At 38.7% G+C, this 19,320-nt stretch overlaps 1 protein-coding gene across 10 annotated transcripts in view; it reads left to right on the top strand.

Moving 5' to 3' along the window:
• THRB (thyroid hormone receptor beta) overlaps positions 1-19,320 on the top strand; it is a 166,852-nt gene that overhangs the window by 124,884 nt on the left and 22,648 nt on the right. Inside the window, exon 1 of one of the 10 annotated variants that reach the window (XM_048076052.2) lies at positions 2,765-3,320. The exons of 7 other annotated variants lie outside the window; for them this stretch is intronic. In XM_048076052.2, coding sequence (XP_047932009.1) covers positions 2,873-3,320 — 448 coding nt within the window. In that variant the 5' untranslated portion in view covers positions 2,765-2,872. Of the gene's footprint in view, positions 1-2,764; positions 3,321-6,030; positions 9,536-19,320 lie in introns of those variants that run through there. 2 more of the 10 variants (XM_048076047.2, XM_013171992.3) reach the window with 2 other exon arrangements.

Here is a 19,320-nt window from a genome sequence, read left to right as displayed (position 1 = left end):
GATCTCATACAAAATTACATTATCAGCCTTTATAAAGGGTTTTGGTTTGACAAAATCAAGAGCGGATGTAGGAGAGATGTAGGAACTGCATTCTGATGGGAAGCAAAAAAATCTTTAGACAAAATCAAGTAAGATACGTGGAAAGAAAAGTAGTAGAATAAATAAAGTAGTCCTGTAGTGAAACTGTAATTTAACATTTTAATAAGCTGAGTGGTATTTCTTAGGATATGCATATCTGTTGCACCACAGAAGTGGTGGAAAAGAAGACAAAATATGAGGTCCGTCAGTGCTGGTTCCTTACTGCTTAGTCTTCATCTAGTTAAATTTGAATGTAAAACATTTGTGGTGACTAAAGAGAATTTGGGAAATAAAATAGAGGCTTGTAAAATTAAATAGACTCTAGCTAGCGTAGGAGTCAAAACAGAAAAAAATCAGAGGGAACTAAAAGGAAAAGAATGGACAAAGCTGCTTCATATTGGGTTAGCTTTTGGGAAACTCTGGGAAAATTCCAGGTGATGGAAGCTGTAGTATAATCTGTTTATTCTCATAGCTGAAACATGTCTATTTGAAGAATCACAGAGATACTTTGCAAATACAGAAATTGGAAAATATCTTTTAATTTTGTTTTATAAGTTAAGGAGGGCTTTAAGGTTCCTTGGTATACTTAAAAATCTGTAAGCCTTGTGTGGCATTCTCTTTGAATCCTTAGGGAAGATAAGCTTTACCGTCTCGATGAGTGTATGTCTTTTAATTAAAATCAAAGGTAAAGCAAAGCCTCATAATACAAGCTAAAAGACAGCAAAGATGGCCTTTAATAACAATGGTAAAGTGGGGAAAAGGATGTGGGAATTTTTCCCTAACAAGATTGAACAGCCTTGATTATGAATCGCTGATCTTGTTTCCAGTACTAATGCAAGAAATAAGTTATGGATATAACTGATTATTTTTTTTTTAACAAGGCAGAGGATTATATGGGATCGGTGGTCTTTTCAAGAAACTGACAAAGCATAGAAATATCTATTTACAAGCGAATTATATTACTGTCTATAACATATATATTGCACACTCTTGTCTCCCAGACTTAAAAGAAAATCGGTATTATTCATGCAGGGAGATAGCTAGAATGTGAAGGAGAACAAGAAGGAGGAGAGTAGCCTTGTGCTGAAGGAGACATCATCTGAGGTTACCCAGCGCCTGGTGGCAGGGTGGGTCACAGTGCACGGCTCTCTCTGTGCCGAGAAGAGCGAGATGGCTGAGTTAGGTTCAGATCTTAAGGGAAGTTCTGTGCAGCTCCCAGAGGGTCTTACTGCAACAATCCAATGTTTCCCTCCAAGTCTGAGCTTTTTATGAAGTCTAGAAGACATAAAAATGATACAATCATGAAAAAAATATTATATTCTGTTTAAATTTTTTTAGATGCCTAATATTTTTCCGTGTTACTTTCACTATTCTATTTTAAATCTGGTTATCCTCCCACAAGTGATATTCTCTTACCATATTGCCTGCACTTAGAGTCAGTCCTTAATTTTATTAAGAAAAAAAGTTTGAACTAAGATCAGATCTGCAGAGCCAGAAGTAAGTAGGTAAGGTCAAATTCTGTAGTCATCTGAACTGGTCCTATGCACCGAAGTTTGTCATGCCAGATAGTATCTCAGACACATTCATGCTGTGGTTGTCCAACCAAGATACAGTGGGTGGAAGGAACGGACTTTAAACTTAAAATATCAGGTGGGCTTACGCTCCCAGCAGGAGGGAAAAAAAAAAGAAGTATGAATTCACATTTAAATTAACCAAGATATTGAGGAAAGCTCATAAATATGTAAGCAGGGTTTAACATAGGATAACAGTATTTAATAATAACCATAATTAAACCTTGTGAATTATGTCCTATATTAGCAATGTTCCCCTTAACAGAGCTCTTAAGACAAAACATGCAGAAATACCAATACTATGTTAGATCTGGTAATTGATATCCAAAGGTATTTTTAAACATTTTTCTCAGGAAATAACTGACTTAGCGTGCATTTGCTTGCTAATATACATCTGAATAACTTTACGAAGTGAAAAGTATGTGAAATTAACTCTTTGGTCCATTAAAATAACACAATCCTCCCATGATTAAAACCACAGTAGATAGCAGTCATCAAATGACAGGAATTTGCTGTTTTCTATATGCAAGTTAGAAAACTAATTTGTAGTTGAGTTTTGGTACATATAACATAAAATAAACTAATTTCCTTAAATGCAGAATACAGCCTCTGAGGTGTCATTTCAATAGCATTTAGTTTTACTACCCGAAAATAGAAAATGGGCTATATTTAGCTTTATAGATAAATCCACTGGTGCTATCTCTGTTGCTGTTATACGAAGGAATAAATCAATTTACCAAAGCATTTTGACTAACCAGATCGAATCATGCTGCTTTAGTGCTGTTTCTTACCGACCCTGGACCCACACGTCAGAACTCCTGTGGTAAAGTCGGCGCCCGATGCTCTGCTGTGACCACAGCCGGGGAAAGGCAGTAGGTAGCAAAAGTGGAACTGCCACGCATGCCCACATAAGAGTGTCACACTTAGGTAACAGAGTGTCCCTCAGGTCAGCCTACGATAAGAGCGAAGTCAAACAAGGCTGAATCCTTGATGTTTTGTGTTTTAAGTATCTGAAAATTGTTCACGACCAGCCTCGACCTACAAGACCTCAAATGATCATATGAGCAAGGCAATAAATTGGTGGTAACTTGCCCGGGGACCCGTGTCCTAGTTGTGAAGTTGTGAAAGTTACGTCTAGTGTTAGCCTGGCCACGTAGAGCTGCCTACTTGTTTAGGCTTCACAGATGGGAACATTTTATATTTAATTGTACTGAAGGGGAGCTATGGTGGCTGAATGGGCATGGCTGAAAGGCTCGGCATCGTACCAGTGCAGGCAAGTGGAGCTGCATGGGAATACCGCGGCATCAGGAGAGATGGGGAAACACTTGATTTCCAAAACTCCACACCTGAGCAGGATTCTGGCAATGCCAACAGTTTGTAGCCCTGCAGTATTTGCCAAGCATCCAGAAAGTGGCCTCCTGTCATGGGACAGACTGATTCACCTTCCTGACAGAAACCAGGAATGGGATGTTGTGGGCATAGCGGAAAACCATTTCTGTAGGAAAAGACACTCCAAAAATGATGATATCCAGAGGAATGGACAGCAGTTTTTACAATGTCGATATGCTTCAGCTTGGACTAGCACAATTTTACAGCCAGGCCGTACAAAAGCAAACTTTCAAGTCCTGTCAAGTTCCCAGGAGTATCAAAAAGAAGAAAAAAGGTGTAAAGGTAATTGGTATTACTATGCCAAGCACAGCAAACTGTACTAAAAGAAAAAAAAAAAAGGGCTGTGTCTTTGTTTATAGTCAGGGATTTGGCCATTGGTAAAAGCATTATTATGTATGGGATGTTTTCTTGTTACCTTTTTTTTTTAATTTTATTTTATTTTATTTTGCAGCAGAGATAATTGTGATTTTTAGTATTTCTCTTTATATGATTTATAAGCTTTGTGAAGAGCCCTGATGACAATGTGATGAGTACTTACTGGGGTTTTATGTGTGATATCTAATGTAAAACCATTTCTATTCCTATAGCCCTTTAAGTATTTATTTCTCTCTCTCTGTTTATGGTCTTGATAAGCTGATCAAAAATATTTTTTTGAACCTGAACTTATTAAATAGCACGTTTACTTGATACATCAAAAATACAAAGACAAAGTAAAGCACTCATTTGCTGCTCTCGAGGTTTTCATCTCTTACCTGTGACTATTTTCTTTGCCTTTTCTTCTTTCTTATTATTAACTGTCCCCCAAAGCTTCAGTAAGTTCACATTAAGAACTCAAATAAATGGAACTTTTTGTCATAAATATTGTTTGCCTCACTAGTCAGAATTGACCATTTTCTTTCAGATAGCTTTTTTTGTTCATATCAGAGTAGCGCTGAAAGAGTTCATTTTAAGAATCACAGTTTAGCTATTAGCACAAATTTAGTGCTTAAATTATTTTAATTCATTTTTAAACTGGGATGAATAGTTTTTTGTTGTTCTTCACCTAAAAAATAATTACTGTGTATTGGGAGGGAAGGAGGGAGAGAAGGAGGACGGACAGACTACAGGTTGTTTTCTTTTATTTAAGTCTTGCGTCACTCCAGGAAGAAAGATTACAGTGTCAGGAAGGATATCACCTCATGAAAAAGTTAAACTGGTCTAAGTACCTGATTTCTTTAGATTTAGTTGCTCTTTACCTCAGAATGCCTCCTTGCTAACAGATGTCAGGTGTTGATCGCTTTAACGTCTTACTCGGGGCTGTCAGGAGGCTGCCAAACCCAGACAGTCCCACCCCAGAGTCTGCTAATTCTGTTCTATCGAGCTACATTAGCTACCTTTCTGCTCTATTTTTGAATAAATGCAACTTTTTACCTTAAAGTGTTCATGTGGAGTTTGGAGAGGGAATGACTCGGAAAAGGCACACGTTTTAAGTGTTGGCAGTTACTTTCTCAAGAGATAAGCTGCCTAATTAAGTGATGTCTGCTAACTGGGCCTTCCAATTACGAGATATGGGAAGACTTAACAAATTGGGTTGTCTGGGTCACAGGAACTATAATTACGCTTAGCAATATTTATTCAGAGACCGTCTTAAAAGTTGTCAAACACTATCCAAGAACTTTGTTAGCCAGTTTGTTGGCAAACGGCTCAAGGAAAAGTTTCTTTCTGAAAAGACAGTCTGCTGCCTTCATTGGTTATGAAAACTGCAAGGAAATCCCATTCCGTTCCATTCATAGCACAAGAAAAAGCAAGAGCAAACCGTGGACGATTCTTGGTAATGAACAATCAAGCTCCATGAACAAGCTCTGTTAACCAAATATATTCAAGATGTCAAATATTTTAAGGGAGAACGGGGTTTGTAGTGAATCCGAACGTTTAAATATAAGCTATGACATTCTTTGTTATCCAAACAGACTAATGAGCCTGAAGAATTTCAATAAAAGGCACATCACACTGGCATTTTATGAGTCACATACAAATTCAGTGGCATGTCATAACCAAGGTACTGCAGGTTTTGTGAGCGAGGCAGTTTTAGAGAAGGAGCTAACTGACACATGCTGAGAAAAGAGACGTATGATTGTGTAAATAAGCTCTTCTTTGGTTTCAAACAAGAGGCAGCTAGTTTGAAATCTGTGGCAAACCCAAATAAAATGTTTTATGCAGGAAAGCTGTAGCTCTTTTCCCCTCAACTGTACAATGTGATATTACAAATATAGTGTAGACAAAATGACAATTTTAGTGTCTTTGATTCCATTGAGACATACTCTATGAACTGTCAAATGCTTTTGTAACTTTACCGCAATAAAATTCTACATACTTTACGATTTAGTCAGAAGTAGAGCTTTCAAAATAAATATTATAAACATATATATATGCTGTTCTTCTGAGTGCTCGGTATTGGATTCTGATGTTCGAGTTTTTCTTTCTTAGTTTATAACACTATCCACAAGGGTTGGAACTGAAGTGATAAGCAGATACTTAAATTCCTCAAACAATAAGTTTGTGCCGTTGTATTTTTGAAACATCATTTTGAGTCTCCTCTGATCATAGGGCATAATGTGAATGAATAAGGTCGTGCAAATATATACATTACAGAGAGGTTGTAATTCCCTTGGGCATGGAGATAGCTGTAGTCGACAATTGATGTTGTGTTGCAAAAGGCATTACTACTCCTCAAAAGTTGTTCTCACTGTTGTCTTTATGGATGTGTTTCATGTTACGTGGTACAAGTCCTGAAAGTGCAGGTTTGCATCCGTCTTGAAGAACAATCTACTAATTTTTGTTTTCCCATAACCTTCATTAGAAGTAGCTGTGAGAATGCCGGCAAAGAGGAAAACTGTAAATAGGAAATATAAGTTATTTTGTAACATGTAAAAACATGTCTTTAAAACTAGGTGCTGATAGTATGAGTGTAGATAGCAGAATTTAGAAAGGTATAGCTGATATTGGCACCACATTTTCAATTGTGCAGAGTTGTTTTTTGACTGAATAGTGTATTTTTTTTCCTTCTGTATGCATAAAGTGTAAACACAGTGAACGTAAGATCCTTCCGTTTGATCCTTCAGGAGCTGCACTCTGCCCTGAATAATTTGAAGGCTCTACAATACTTCCCACACCCGCCAAATCTTTTGGAAGTGGAGGGTAGCAGCCTTACCTGCAGCCTCGAGGTAGCCAGTACCGTAGACCAGGTGTGCACAATTTAGAAGCAGTCAGGAAAACGCGACTCTCGTGAGTAACGTGCAGCCTGCACAATCACGAAGATAGCGGAGAGACACAGCCAGGGTGGGTTACATTGAACGATGCTGGGTTTTGGTGTTCTGGGGATCTTGGCAGTTTTGGAGTATTCTGTTGGATCGTGCACAGGAATACTGTCTTTACTTAAAATTTCTGTGGGTTCATTTTGTTATTTTAGTAACCGAGTTAAGTCACAAGAGAAGTGCAGCTTAGTGGGACATTTGATTCTTCATAATTAAAAGGTTTAGTCAGAGAATTTAAAACATGAGTCGATGAAGATCCTTATGGTCTACTGGAAGGCAGTCTTCCTGCAGTAACCTCATTTCAGGCATTCTCAGCTGGGCTGCAGTAACGTTGCTGACTGCTCTGCTCTTGTTTCTGATTTACTGCAGGGTGAGTATTTCAATATGTTTGGGGCATTCAGGACTCATATTGAGCAAGAAATTTCTATTATTTTTTTGTTGTTGTAATGAGCTGACACCTCAGACTGTGAAGGGTTAAAACTTTGAATCTTCTTCTGCCACAATGTCAAAATTTCTGTTATTGTTGGCCTGTCTGCCCACAGCTGAGGTTTTACTCCACTAGTGATTAATTTCCATGTGTTAGCATAAGCAGACAGACACTTGTGAACTAAGAAAATTCCAAATGTGATACTACATTGCTGAAAGAAGTGAAAGCTCAGTGTGACATGATTTGAAGACTAATATTCAAATCAGAATACAAGACAAAGAGTTGTAAATATTGTTTTCTCCTCCACTTTCGAACTTTTGATACTGTCTTTTATCACATGATTTAGTTCAAAGTGATACACGAAAGGGGCCTGCAGGATTGGACCCTAAGAGATTCAAATGAAAATATTTTAGGAGTATTTCAGTTTTAATAGTGATGTTAAATCTTTGCAGTCTTTTTGAACTGATTTGTTTCCAAGGGAACAGCAATCTGCAGTGCTATAAACCTCTTTATTGTTAGCACATTACAGGTAAGGGAACCTCATTCCGTGGCGGTGTTTATCATTCCTTTTTTTTTCTTTTTTTTTTGTCAGAAAAGCCTTTTTCTTTTCATCCGCTTTGCTTTTTCTCCTCATTCTTTGCCGTTTCTTGTAATTTAATTCCCTTGCAATATTACAGTAATTCTGTGAAAAGTAGCACGTACGACGCATTTCAAAGTATTATTGACATAGCAATAGAAAACGAATAATGTTTGAGGAATTGATCTTGGAATAGAAAGAAATTCACAGCCTGTGCCACATCATGATACCATATCCTCAGGTTTCATCCTGGCTGTGATGGCTCTTTCTACATATGGTCTCAATTCTGTTTATTTTTTCAATAACAAACCTAAATCAAAGAGGGAGAAAAACAAGAGAAGAGAAAATTTTGCCTCATCAGGCAGAGCAAATCCACGAGGGAAGGAATTCCCAATGAGAATTTAAAGTTCAGTTCTCAAAAGCTTTTTTGGGTGGTGCAAAAATATCTAGGTACTCTGCTCTGCTAACCTGTAAAATGCAGCCTCACCTCTGTGCGAGCTCCGACATAAAATGCTGCTAGTTTTAAAGGAGATTGTTTCGTGGTAAATGAACAGCTCACGTATTGCACTTGTGGAATGTTTTCTTGCTGGGGAGCGTGGAGAAGTAAGCTTGGCAGGTTGTACGGATTGCATTTGTATGTACTACGGAATTACTGACCAACCATATAAACGGGTATGGGCTTGGGGTTTCTGTGTAAACAACTATTGCAAAGTTTCTTAGGAAACACAGGCATGTTTTTTTAGGAAGTGCTGCACATCCATTCTAGAAAAATCCGGTCTTGCCTAATACATGCCTTTTATCGCAGACAAAATCCCCGCTTATAAAATCTACATCATGGACTTGAGCTAAAAAAAAAATTAACTGTTAATGTGTGCTTTTTCACACTGTGTTATACAAGTGTAATATGTGAGCCAAAACAAGCAAAAAGCTCTGCCTACTCTACTCAGGCTGTTGTCACAAAGATGCATTTCTGAAAGTCTTTCATTACCGAAACATAAAAGATTACCAAAGAAAATTGCAAAACAATTAGCTTATTGGTAATATTTAAGTAACGTTCTTTTTGCTGATTAACTTATATTATTTCTGAAGTTTCCCACCTGTTGAACTCAATAGAAATTACCTCCCCAAGTCACTGAAGTTTAAAAAAGCTGCTTTCCCATAACTGCATTACCAGGCAATAGGGAGGATTGTACGTGTGTGGAAGGCTGGGGAGATTCATGCATGTAATTCTGTAAACCAAAATCAATAAAGCTGATGACAGATTAAGTTGCTAAATTTCGTAAAACTAGACTACTGTTTGGGTCATCAACACAGCGCTATTGGATTTTCTGTGGTTTAATGCTGAAAAACAGGATTATTGATTTTAGGATTTTCAGCGTATGCCCTCTGGGAGTTCTTAAGCAGTCTTTATAATGCTTCACACTTAAGTTGACAACTACAGTGACATAACTGTGTCCTTGTCTTAGTAATCATTTTCTAATCATATTGGGAAAGGCTGGAAACGGTTTATAAAATGATTATTGCAGACAAACAGTGGAACAGGAGGCTTGTCGGGACGTCGCTTCTTTGTGTCTGGTGCTCATTGCTACCTGTCTGCCATCTTCCCTTGGAATTAACTTACAGTCACAGATTAAGACCTTTGACTGTCATAAATCTGCTTCCCAATATGTTTGACTGGCAGGGGAGTTCACAAGCCATCCCAGTATAAATAGGATTTTAGCACATCAGGTGCCGCTCCAAAGTAAAACGGGCTGTTTTGCAGTCGACTTTGTTGGTGTTGTATATTCAGTGCTCCTTTCCCATTCCATGCGTATGCATGCCTGTGTGTGTGTGTGTGTGTGCGAAAAGTAGAAGCTGAGATAGGGTAACAAAATGAACTACTGTATGCAAGAAATATATGAAGTGCACCCAGCTGCTGGTAGCAATTGCTACATGCAGTCCACTGATTATTGCACGTATATCGAAGATAATCAGGGTTACAGCAGTTGTGATGCTCAGGTCCTGCACAGTAACAACATATATATGGAACAGGCCTGGGCGGTGAATCAGCCTTATACCTGTAGTTACCCTGGAAACGTGTTTAAAAGCGAGTACTCTGACATGGACATGGCCCTGAATCAGTACAACCAACCTGAATATTTCACCGAAGAAAAACCTACTTTTTCTCAAGTGCAGTCGCCATCGTACTCTCAGAAGAAAGGTAGGGGCAATTTATTTAAATAACAAAAAAAAAATCTCTGTTTTTGTTTTTGTTTTGCTTTAAACTTACAGTTGCATCAGTTGGCTCAGATACATCTTTGAATGTGAAGGCTGCCTGTTCAAAATTGAAAGCAGCAGTAACATAGGTTGCTAGGTGATCGTAAGGTTTTCTGTGAGCAATGAGGATTTCCAAGCACTTTTTCTTAATCTGTAAAAGACATTTTCATATCTGTTGCTTGCTTTCTGCTTTTTGTGGCTATTAAGTTCATTTACTATTCATCGGTGAGCTAGATAAGAAAGTTTCTCTTCTGAAATGCCGTCGTTACATATTCTTCATCTTAAAGCTGTGTTTTCTAGTTTCCTGCAAACAATTTGTGTGAGTCCTTGTTGCCAGTGTATGTGAACTCTGTTTACTCAGCAACTCAGGCAAAATATTTTGAAAATACAACTGTAAATACGTATGGGAAAAATGATTACATTTAATAGAGTAACTCTCTTTTAAATGAAAACCATGCAGTTACTGATTATCCAAAGCAGAAAAGGCTGAAAATTCAAGCTTCTTTCTGTGCAACAGACTATTCTGAATCCAAAAAGTTGCTATAATCAATATGTTTGTGGGAGAGAATCAGAGTGCAATATCAGCTCCCTTCGGATTGAATCCTTGCTTGTTTTTAGAATTTCTTCTTTCTTCTCTCAAGTAAACAAAGCAGATATTACTTCTCAAAAAGAGCCCCAAATGCCAACAAATGCTTGAAAATCTTTTCAGTGTTATTTGTTCTGAAGTCAGACGAGCAAACTGATGCATACAGAGTATACATTCTCATGTTTCTTTAAAATCACGTAATTAAAGAATAAACATACACAGTCTGTTGTATCAACATAATATTCTTTTTCTATTAAGACCAGATTTTCTCTACGCAGTTATCCAAAATGCCAATGAATCTGATGGAACTAGCTAGATAAACACCATTTACTATTTTTGAAGTAGCATTGTAGTCAAAAGTAGACTGTTTAATATTACTAACAACATGGAAATCTGAAATATATTCCTTTGTGCAGGCAATATTCGTTAGCACTTGGTGCAATAAATTTATACGTTTGATAGAAAAATGTCTTAATTTTGTTCCGTGAACAGCATTGTATTTCATAATGAAGGAGATATTTTAAAAAAACTGTGCTAGGAAGCTGTAAGAACATTATCAAACTGTAGACTAAATGTAGTTGAAAATAAGGTATGTTTCTGTACTGTGCAACATTTTAAAGGCTTCTTAATGCTATTTACTATTGGGTTTTAGCTGAAGAATTTATAACTCTTCCTAGACTTCTTTTGTGTCTCGTTTTTGGTTAAAAAAATATTACACGGTATCAACTTAATAGAGACTTGCTATTGCAAAGTCAGTAAAGGAATATGTTTTTCAGAATGTTAAAGGATCTTAAATAGTAACTGATACACCTATGTCAGAGTTTTAAATTAGTTTTTTCAGTGCGGTTTATATGCTGATACAATTTATGCTCTGTTTAAAGTTTTTTACTTGTTTGGTTAAAAGAACTGACTTAACCACTTGTCTGCCCGTGTTTGCTACTACCTCGGTTTCACGAACAACGGCAGTGAATTTGGATGGAAGCTGTCTCTCGGGCAGGCTTTTAATTGATCATTCGTGGAGATAGAGCAACGTTCTTTGGGACTCCTCAGAGCTGTGCTGCTGTGCTAATCAATACAAAGTTGCATCCCTTCTGTCGAACCTTTGCAAATGCTGAGTTTGTTAAGCAGACCAGATCTAACCGTGTGGGACATGTGCATCTTCTCCATCTCTTTTTTGTTTTTTAATTTCCATCTTTTAACCACGCTATCGTAAAACTAACGAATCTTTTAATCCTGTCCTAAGAACAGAAGGCTCCATACAGGGCATGTGTGCCTGTATTGATCCAGAATTGATTTTGAGGGGAGAAGAGGGAGTTTGTTAGAGAAGCCTTGGTAATAGCCCATTAAAGCAAAATTAAGTCCCTAAGCAGGTGTCCATGAGGAGTCTTCATTGTTGCAGTTGGTATTTCTGTTAGTCCCCTGAAATTCCTAGTAAGCTCAAAAATATTCCGTCTGTTCAAATCAGGTTGTACTTTAAAGCAGCAGCACATGGAGGCTTTTCTTATCAAAACTTTTGCTAGGTTTTAAGTAGTTAAAGTCTCTTCCATCTGGGAAGAAAGAAACATCAGCATTTTATGCTGAAGAGGGTACATGGATATAGGGGAGTTTAATTACTTCTCTGTCTTAATGTCCCTTTAAAAGAATCCAGGAAGTAACTTCAAAAAACAAGAATGAAAGACTCCAACAATGTGTTACTAAAGGGAAAAAGTAAGTACCTTGGAAGTATAGCTAGTTATTCTAAAATAAACAAAAACATTTAAGCTGCTCTACTTATTACAGTACATTAGAAACTATAATTTCCTGATTATCTATCACAAATTCTGATGGAAGTCTCAAATTTTAAGGGAAAAAAAAAGGCTCTGGAAAATCAGGAGTTGGAGGTGTGGTTTTAGCTTTGCATCTGCTTGTTGCCTCAGGTCTTCTGTGCTGTACTGTATGCTGCTAAAAGATAGCGGCACAGCATTTGTACAGGAGCTTGCTGTTCTATTCAGGAACTGCTTTTGGACCTTTTCCTTCCCCAGAAAGCAGATGACGAGATACCCTTTGTTTTCGACATGAGGCCGTGGAATCTGGTGAGCAGAACAGGGCTGATGTTTGTGAGAATGAGGTACTATTCCAGGTTCTGTCTCAGAGAGTTTACACTGGAATTTTTTATCCCTCTCACAGTGCCACTCGCAGCCCTGCATGATGGATGGATGGTGCTCCTTTTGGCGAGCCGGTGCCACATAACCTTTGCACAGAGGCTGAGAGTCTAGACAAAAATGTCCCTGCATCAGCTCACACCCCCTGTACAGCAGGGAGGAGTACCCCGTGACAGGACAGAGGTAGTGCAGGCAGCAAAGTACAAAAGTATCTCCAGAAACCTCCATATCCCCAACTTGGGATGTGTGAAGTATTTTGGCCATTTGGACAACACGGAAAATAGGTTTGCAAAGTTAAAGCTGGGCTGAGGGCTGGATTTCGCAGACAAAGTTAACAAAAGATGCCCACTGCTGTCTATGAAATTAAGCTTTAACTTCAGGTGCTGTGGTGGCGGACCAGAAGTAACTAGATCTGACCCAAAACATACAGATTTGCAGGCTAAAATTCTTGAGTCGTGCTGTAGCAATGCAAGCTACTCAACCCTGTTTGTTCCCTTTTTTCCCATATGTAAGGTTGAGGTCAATGCCATCTTTTTAAGGGCCTTTATATGCTGAGTGAATGGGGATCCGAAAGTTACTACTGTAGTTGTAATTTTTGTCAGTATATCCCTTTATATTTTCTCAAGCAGTTTGCATGCAGCTAAGAATACAAACTGTATAACTGCTAGAGTATGCTACTGAATTAGTCCAAACGGAGTTCTTAGCGGTGTGAAAACATAAGGGTACTTTTTTAGCAGTGTGAAGGGTACTTTTCGAATAGCCAAGAAAATACAACATGGGGGTTGTGTCAAAATGTCTTCCTATCAGTGCAGGGAGTATGTACACGTATGATGAAGTTACAAAAGGCTGAGTATTTTTCATCTTTGGCTCCTGCAGGAGAGCAGCTCCAAGTACGTTAACAATTAGAGCTTAGAAATGGTTAGTTTTACTCTTGACCACACATCTAAAGTGGTAGCTGTGATCAGAAAATTGGCATCTCTTTCATCAAATCATTATGCATTTGGAATTATATCCATTTCTTTTTTTAATAAAAATGTCAGTGAAAAAAGTGTTTTCAGCTCCTTTCTTGTAACCCTTGCACAACCAAATGAAGGATGGGAGAGTAAACTAAGTCATACTTTGTTTTTGTTTTTATGCCAGTAGTAAAACCAATGTTCACTGAGATTTGTAAATAAATAAGTTACTTTTGATACTAATGTATGGTCTCTAAAAATATTTAAAAATTTTGGAAAAAAATTGTAAGGTCTGACTCTTGAGTGTTACCTACAGTAGTGCATTTTGTACCTGTAGCTGGTAACGGATGCAAGTATAGTACTGAGCACAGCAGTTTATGTGATAACAGTTTGGGCTAGAATATTTTCAAGCACATCTGTGCAAAGTGCACTACTGTTGGTAAGGTTTCCGACTCAACCCAAAGATTAGAAAAGAGAAAAGAGACTATAAAAAATGTTCCAATTTCTAGCTTTACAGAATCTCTTTCCAAATTTTAGTAATTCCATAAATGAAAGAGTGTCAACAAAAATCAAAATTGTGGACAAGCAAGCCAGATAGCTACCAAGAAGTGTGAATCTGTTTAACAACATTCTCTGTGTTTCCAAGCTTGAAGGAGAAGTAAGCAATTTTTCTCAGTGGGAGTGAATTAAAGAAAGTGGGAAACAGGGATCAGTGTATCAGCACAGCCTTTCCGATCAATATCAATAATTGTACAAACAGACAAGAATGGAGTATGCTTTTTCTGACTAAGCTCTGTGTTTTGTCTAATAAACATCCTTTAAACTTCTACACGTATGTATCAAGGACGATATCTGGATGGTTCTTGTAATTTTCTTATGCTTTGCAAGGAGTTAAAGCACGACTATGAAATTGGTAGAACAGCAGTATGAATTTTCTTTTCAGTTCTAACACAGTTCGGGATTCTCAAGGTAGTAATTAATTTCTTCTTTTTCATTTTGGTACTGCAGTGTCTAATAGGTGAATACTAGCTTATGAATAAGTCTGAACTCCTCATTTTAGTGAGTGGTCTCTAGTCATGCAAGCCATACCAGATGGGGAAAGATTTCAGAGAGTAAATTCAATACAGGACTGTGCCATTGTGCAATGAAAATCAAAATACTGAATAATGGTCTTAAACCACAAGTGTTCTTGTGCAGTAGAAAAAATGTCTTTCCTTGCTTGCAAGGAATAAGCCTATGGTGGATCAGGAACAATCAGATAAGGAACATCTGGTACATAGACACAATTTGTTTGTCCGTCTCACATACCCAGTTGGACAGTCGAGCACAATCTGGGCCCTAGAATTTTTGAAGGGGTGGTTTACTCCCTGAGCCAATTGTGCGTGCAGACAGGCACCTTCAGCTGTAAAGTCCATGCAACGATGCTTTAACAAAACTAAAACTTGCATTTTGCTTTTCTCAAAATGTGCTTTCTATAATGTGTGCCAGGGTACAACGACAAAAAAAAAAAGTATCATTTTTCAGGGGTTGTTTTCATTTAAATAGCTTTTCTTTGCCTTGTTACAGGGGGGCAGAAATAGCCACAGACTGTCTCTTTGTGTCCCACCAATCTGCTATACCGTGCAGGGTGTGCATTGAGGTGTCGTTCCCACAAATGGTGATTTGAGAATGTGGGCATACAGCATTAATGACACTGGCTGCGTGACTGCATAGCTTAGCAGGTCTCAGTCTGTCCTTGCAGCTGCAGGGACATTTTCCTACAGAAGGGACTTGTTTCTTTCCATGCCACTACAAGGAGTAGTACAAGGTAGTACAAGTACTACTACAAGGCAACTTAAAAGATACCGTAGATCACCACCAAGATTGGTTATAGTGGATTATACAACATCTCTTCTGGGATAGGGGCGATGGTCCTGCCGAGTACTTAGCCTTGCCAAGCCGGTAAGATTAGGCAGGCTGGCAGGTGGGAGTCTGGAGCAATGGAGTTACCAGAGGCTGCGGGGAAACACCAGACGTGGCAGGTCGAGGTCGTTTATTGGTGTTCTCCATTCAGAGCAAAGATCCAAAGTGGGCGTTGGAATGACGATGCCAAGTCGTACTTGATACATAGTCAACTTTGAGGGTCATACTGGATGTACATGATAGTCCATGAGGATGCTAGACACAGGCTTGAAAGACAAAGGAACAGAACTGGTAATTACTGCACAGTTCAGTGAGGTGGGTGTTGCTTTGAATGATTCCGTTTAGCTATGCACTTCATAGTCTCTGACCAGGAAATACGGGATGAAATACAAACGCTGGAAATAGGAACCTACCTACTGCTCCCATAAGATTTGTCAGCAGACACTCTTCTGTAGTTCGAGAGCACCTGGGTTACTGTACAACATTTTCTTCTTCCACATAGGAGTTTTTATTTTTGGTCCAGGCTTACTGAACACATGAGAAGCCAAAATGCTCGCTGACGTGAGAGACAAGTCCCGATCAGTCTACCCCTCTTCTGTTTTCCCTCAGTGCTGTAAGGAGTGAGAGAAATCTGTTGCTCTGCTTCTTCCTCAAACCATCCAACGCCAACACACAACTCTGCTGCTGTCCATGACCTCGCAAGGTATCAGCCTTGCACTATTTGTAGCTTCTGTGCTGGCACCCAGTTCAGAAAAATACTGTTGAATTTCATTCTTGCTGATACTGTTTCTAACTGTGAGTAGCAACAAAAATGTACTGGAGTTGCTTCTCTGCAATGGTGAGCAAATGAAACCGCATTGAATTTAAACAGAGGTCGGACTGGATATTTGCAACTACTAGAACTTATTTACAGTGGATGTTACAATTTGCAGGAACTGAATGTAGACCCCTTTCTTCCTCTTGGCATGGTCTGTTTGTCTGAATCATGTATATTTTTAAAACACTGCTAAAGGTCCAATTTTCCTGCTTTCCTGCAGCTTCTGACCCAATGAGCTGTTGGGAAGAGTATTAAAAATAAACAAAAGTGTGGCTATCACTCTCAGATTTTTAATAGAAATTAAAAAAAAAAAAAATCTTTGTTGTGCACTTTTATTGCAAGTGATTTCTTGGAATGAGATTTTTCTATCCATTGTTCTTGTTGAATCAGTCAAAGAGATCAGACTGTGTGTCTATCTTGTGCCATGGGCACAATCCTGCAAAAGTGTTGAACGTAATATTTTACATTGAAGTAACATAAGTAGATGGCAGTTAACACTGCTGATTAAATAAGGAAAGAAAAGAAGGAAAGGAAAGGAAAGGAAAGGAAAGGAAAGGAAAGGAAAGGAAAGGAAAGGAAAGGAAAGGAAAGGAAAGGAAAGGAAAGGAAAGGAAAGGAAAGGAAAGGAAAGGAAAGGAAAGGAAAGGAAAGGAAAGGAAAGGAAAGGAAAGGAAAGGAAAGGAAAGGAAAGGAAAGGAAAGGAAAGGAAAGGAAAGGAAAGGAAAGGAAAGGAAAAGGAAAGGAAAAGGAAAGGAAAAGGAAAGGAAAGGAAAAGAAAAGAAAAGAAAAGAAAAGAAAAGAAAAGAAAAGAAAAGAAAAGAAAAGAAAAGAAAAGAAAAGAAAAGAAAAGAAAAGAAAAGAAAAGAAAAGAAAAGAAAAGAAAAAAGAAAGAAAAGAAAAGAAAAGAAAAGAAAAGAAAAGAAAAGAAAAGAAAAGAAAAGAAAAGAAAAGAAAAGAAAAGAAAAGAAAAGAAAAGAAAGGAAAGGAAAGGAAAGGAAAGGAAAGGAAAGGAAAGGAAAGGAAAGGAAAGGAAAGGAAAAGAAAAGAAAAGAAAAGAAAAGAAAAGAAAAGAAAAGAAAAGAAAAGAAAAGAAAAGAAAAGAAAAGAGAAAAGAAAAGAAAAGAAAAGAAAAGAAAAGAAAAGAAAAGAAAAGAAAAGAAAAGAAAAGAAAAGAAAAGAAAAGAAAAGAAAAGAAAAGAAAAGAAAAGAAAAGAAAAGAAAAGAAAAGAAAAGAAAAGAAAAGTGCTTACATATAGGGATTCTATTTTTCATTTCTGACTAGGACTGCCTGTAGATTTCTTTTCCATCAGATTGAGAACTGCTTCCCGAGTAGGATAAAGTCATGAAACTCCAAGGAGATGGCCACCAGCGATCACATGTGCAGGCTGCTGTATGTATTTAAGGAAGCAGTTCAAACACATTGTCTCCTGCTGCTCCAGTAGAACAAAGCTGCCATTACATGAGCAGTTCTAACCAGATTATATACTTAATGAAATATCAAGGCATTTAATTCGGAAGTATTTCTTGAGGAAGCAAGCCAGCGATACTGAATTTTAGAGGGCATAGCCTATGCTCAACTAGGTCTGCCTTTCATGAATAGCAATGTCAAGAAGCCATTAATTGTTACAAGAAATTTAGCAGAAAATGCTGTTTCCCTTCGCTGATGCTCCTTCCTCCCGTGTCAGCTCCACGTAGTGTATGTGTTGTGTGAGCAGAAGGGGGGCAGGCGGGGGATAATAGCCTCTGCTAATCCTCCACCGGCATAATGTCCGTTAGGAGCCAGGGATGTAAATTAGAATGGAAACCCTGCTGTCTCTCTTCCCTCAAGGTCACGGAACCAGCTGCGTGCCCACCAGCCTTTACCCAAGTTCATAAAGGGGAAATATAACTTTAATGTAAATGTGATGCTTTGCCGTACTCAAGACTGATACGATACATCAGTAAGATCAGTCTACATCAGTAAGAGCAGTCTACGTCATCAAGACTGATACGATACGTCCGTAAGATGATCAGTAAGATGTATCGTATCAGTCTTGATGATGTAGACTGCTCACACCACCAGTCCCCTTTCAGACTCCAGTAGGAGTGTTAGTAAACCTAAGGTGCAGATGGGTGGGCATGGCTTCAAAGTGATCCTGCGTCCCAGCGTTACCTGAAGAGATTTATTTGTCTCTCTGTAATGTGCAGGTCTCATAATTACTCTTAATTGTGCTTTCATTCAAGCTGCCTGTTACTGAGCTGACCCTCTGTCACATTGGTCACAGGAGGATGAGAGCCATCGCCTCACAAAATCCCCCAACAGCCCTCTGGTGCCATGAGTCGTGGTGCTGGTTGCTCTCCATGCGCCTGTGGCCTACCAAGCCCTACCAAGGCAGCAAGCTCAGAGTCAGGTTTAACGTGTTGTGCTGCCGGTGGGTTCAGCAAGCCAGTGGAAGGGATGATATTACAGCCAGCCACATCCAAAGGACTCTCTCATTGCACTCATAAATTGCCCTCAGTAATTTCGTAGATGATGCAAAACTGGGAGGATGGCAGATACACGAGGTGGGTGTGCTGCCCTTCAGAGGGACTGGGACAGGCTGGAGAACTGGACAGACATGGACACAGTGGAGCAAGTCCAGTGAAGGGCTGCAGAGATGCTGAAGGGACTGGAACATCTGACATAGGAGAGGCTGAGTGTTCAACCTGGGGCAGAGAAGGTTCTCAGGGAACTTCTCCATGTGTAGAAAGACCTGATGGGGGTGAGTGGTGAAGACAGAGCCAGACTCTTCTTAGTGATGCCTAGTGACAGGACAAGAGGCAAAGGACACAACTAGAAATACAGGGAATTCCATCTAAGTGTAAGAAAATAACCTTTTCTTCTACTGTAAGGGTAGTCAGACACTGGCACAGGTTGCCCGGAGAGGTTGTGGAGTCTCCATCCTTGGGGATAGTCAAAACCCAACTGGAGCAGCCCTGAGCCTTGGTGTCCCTACTAGAGCACAGAGGTTGGACTAAGTAATCTCCAGAGGTGCCTTCCAGCCCCAGCCACTCGGTCATTCTGTGAAATATTCGCTGTACTTCAGTAATTTTCCAGGGTTACATGAGTAGCTGCACTTCACTCTCTCCCTTCAAAGTGAATCTGAGGTCTTAGTGTTACATCTGTACAGAGAGGTTTTTCAGAAAGAAAACTTGTGTACTATAACTCCATTAATTATGAATTATGGCAATACTTACTTTGAAAGGTTTGTATTTTACTCCATTTCAAAGTTCTCTTTGGTTCAGAATTACTTTGGTTACCATCAAAATTGTTTTTTTGTTGTTGTTGTTGTTTTGCTTAAATTGAGAATA

This window comes from Anser cygnoides, chromosome 2 (genome assembly GCF_040182565.1).
Source record: "Anser cygnoides isolate HZ-2024a breed goose chromosome 2, Taihu_goose_T2T_genome, whole genome shotgun sequence".
Classification (NCBI taxonomy): Eukaryota; Metazoa; Chordata; class Aves; order Anseriformes; family Anatidae; genus Anser; species Anser cygnoides.
The sequence above is the reverse complement of the archived record's forward strand: the minus strand, read 5'-3'. Positions and strand labels throughout refer to the sequence as shown.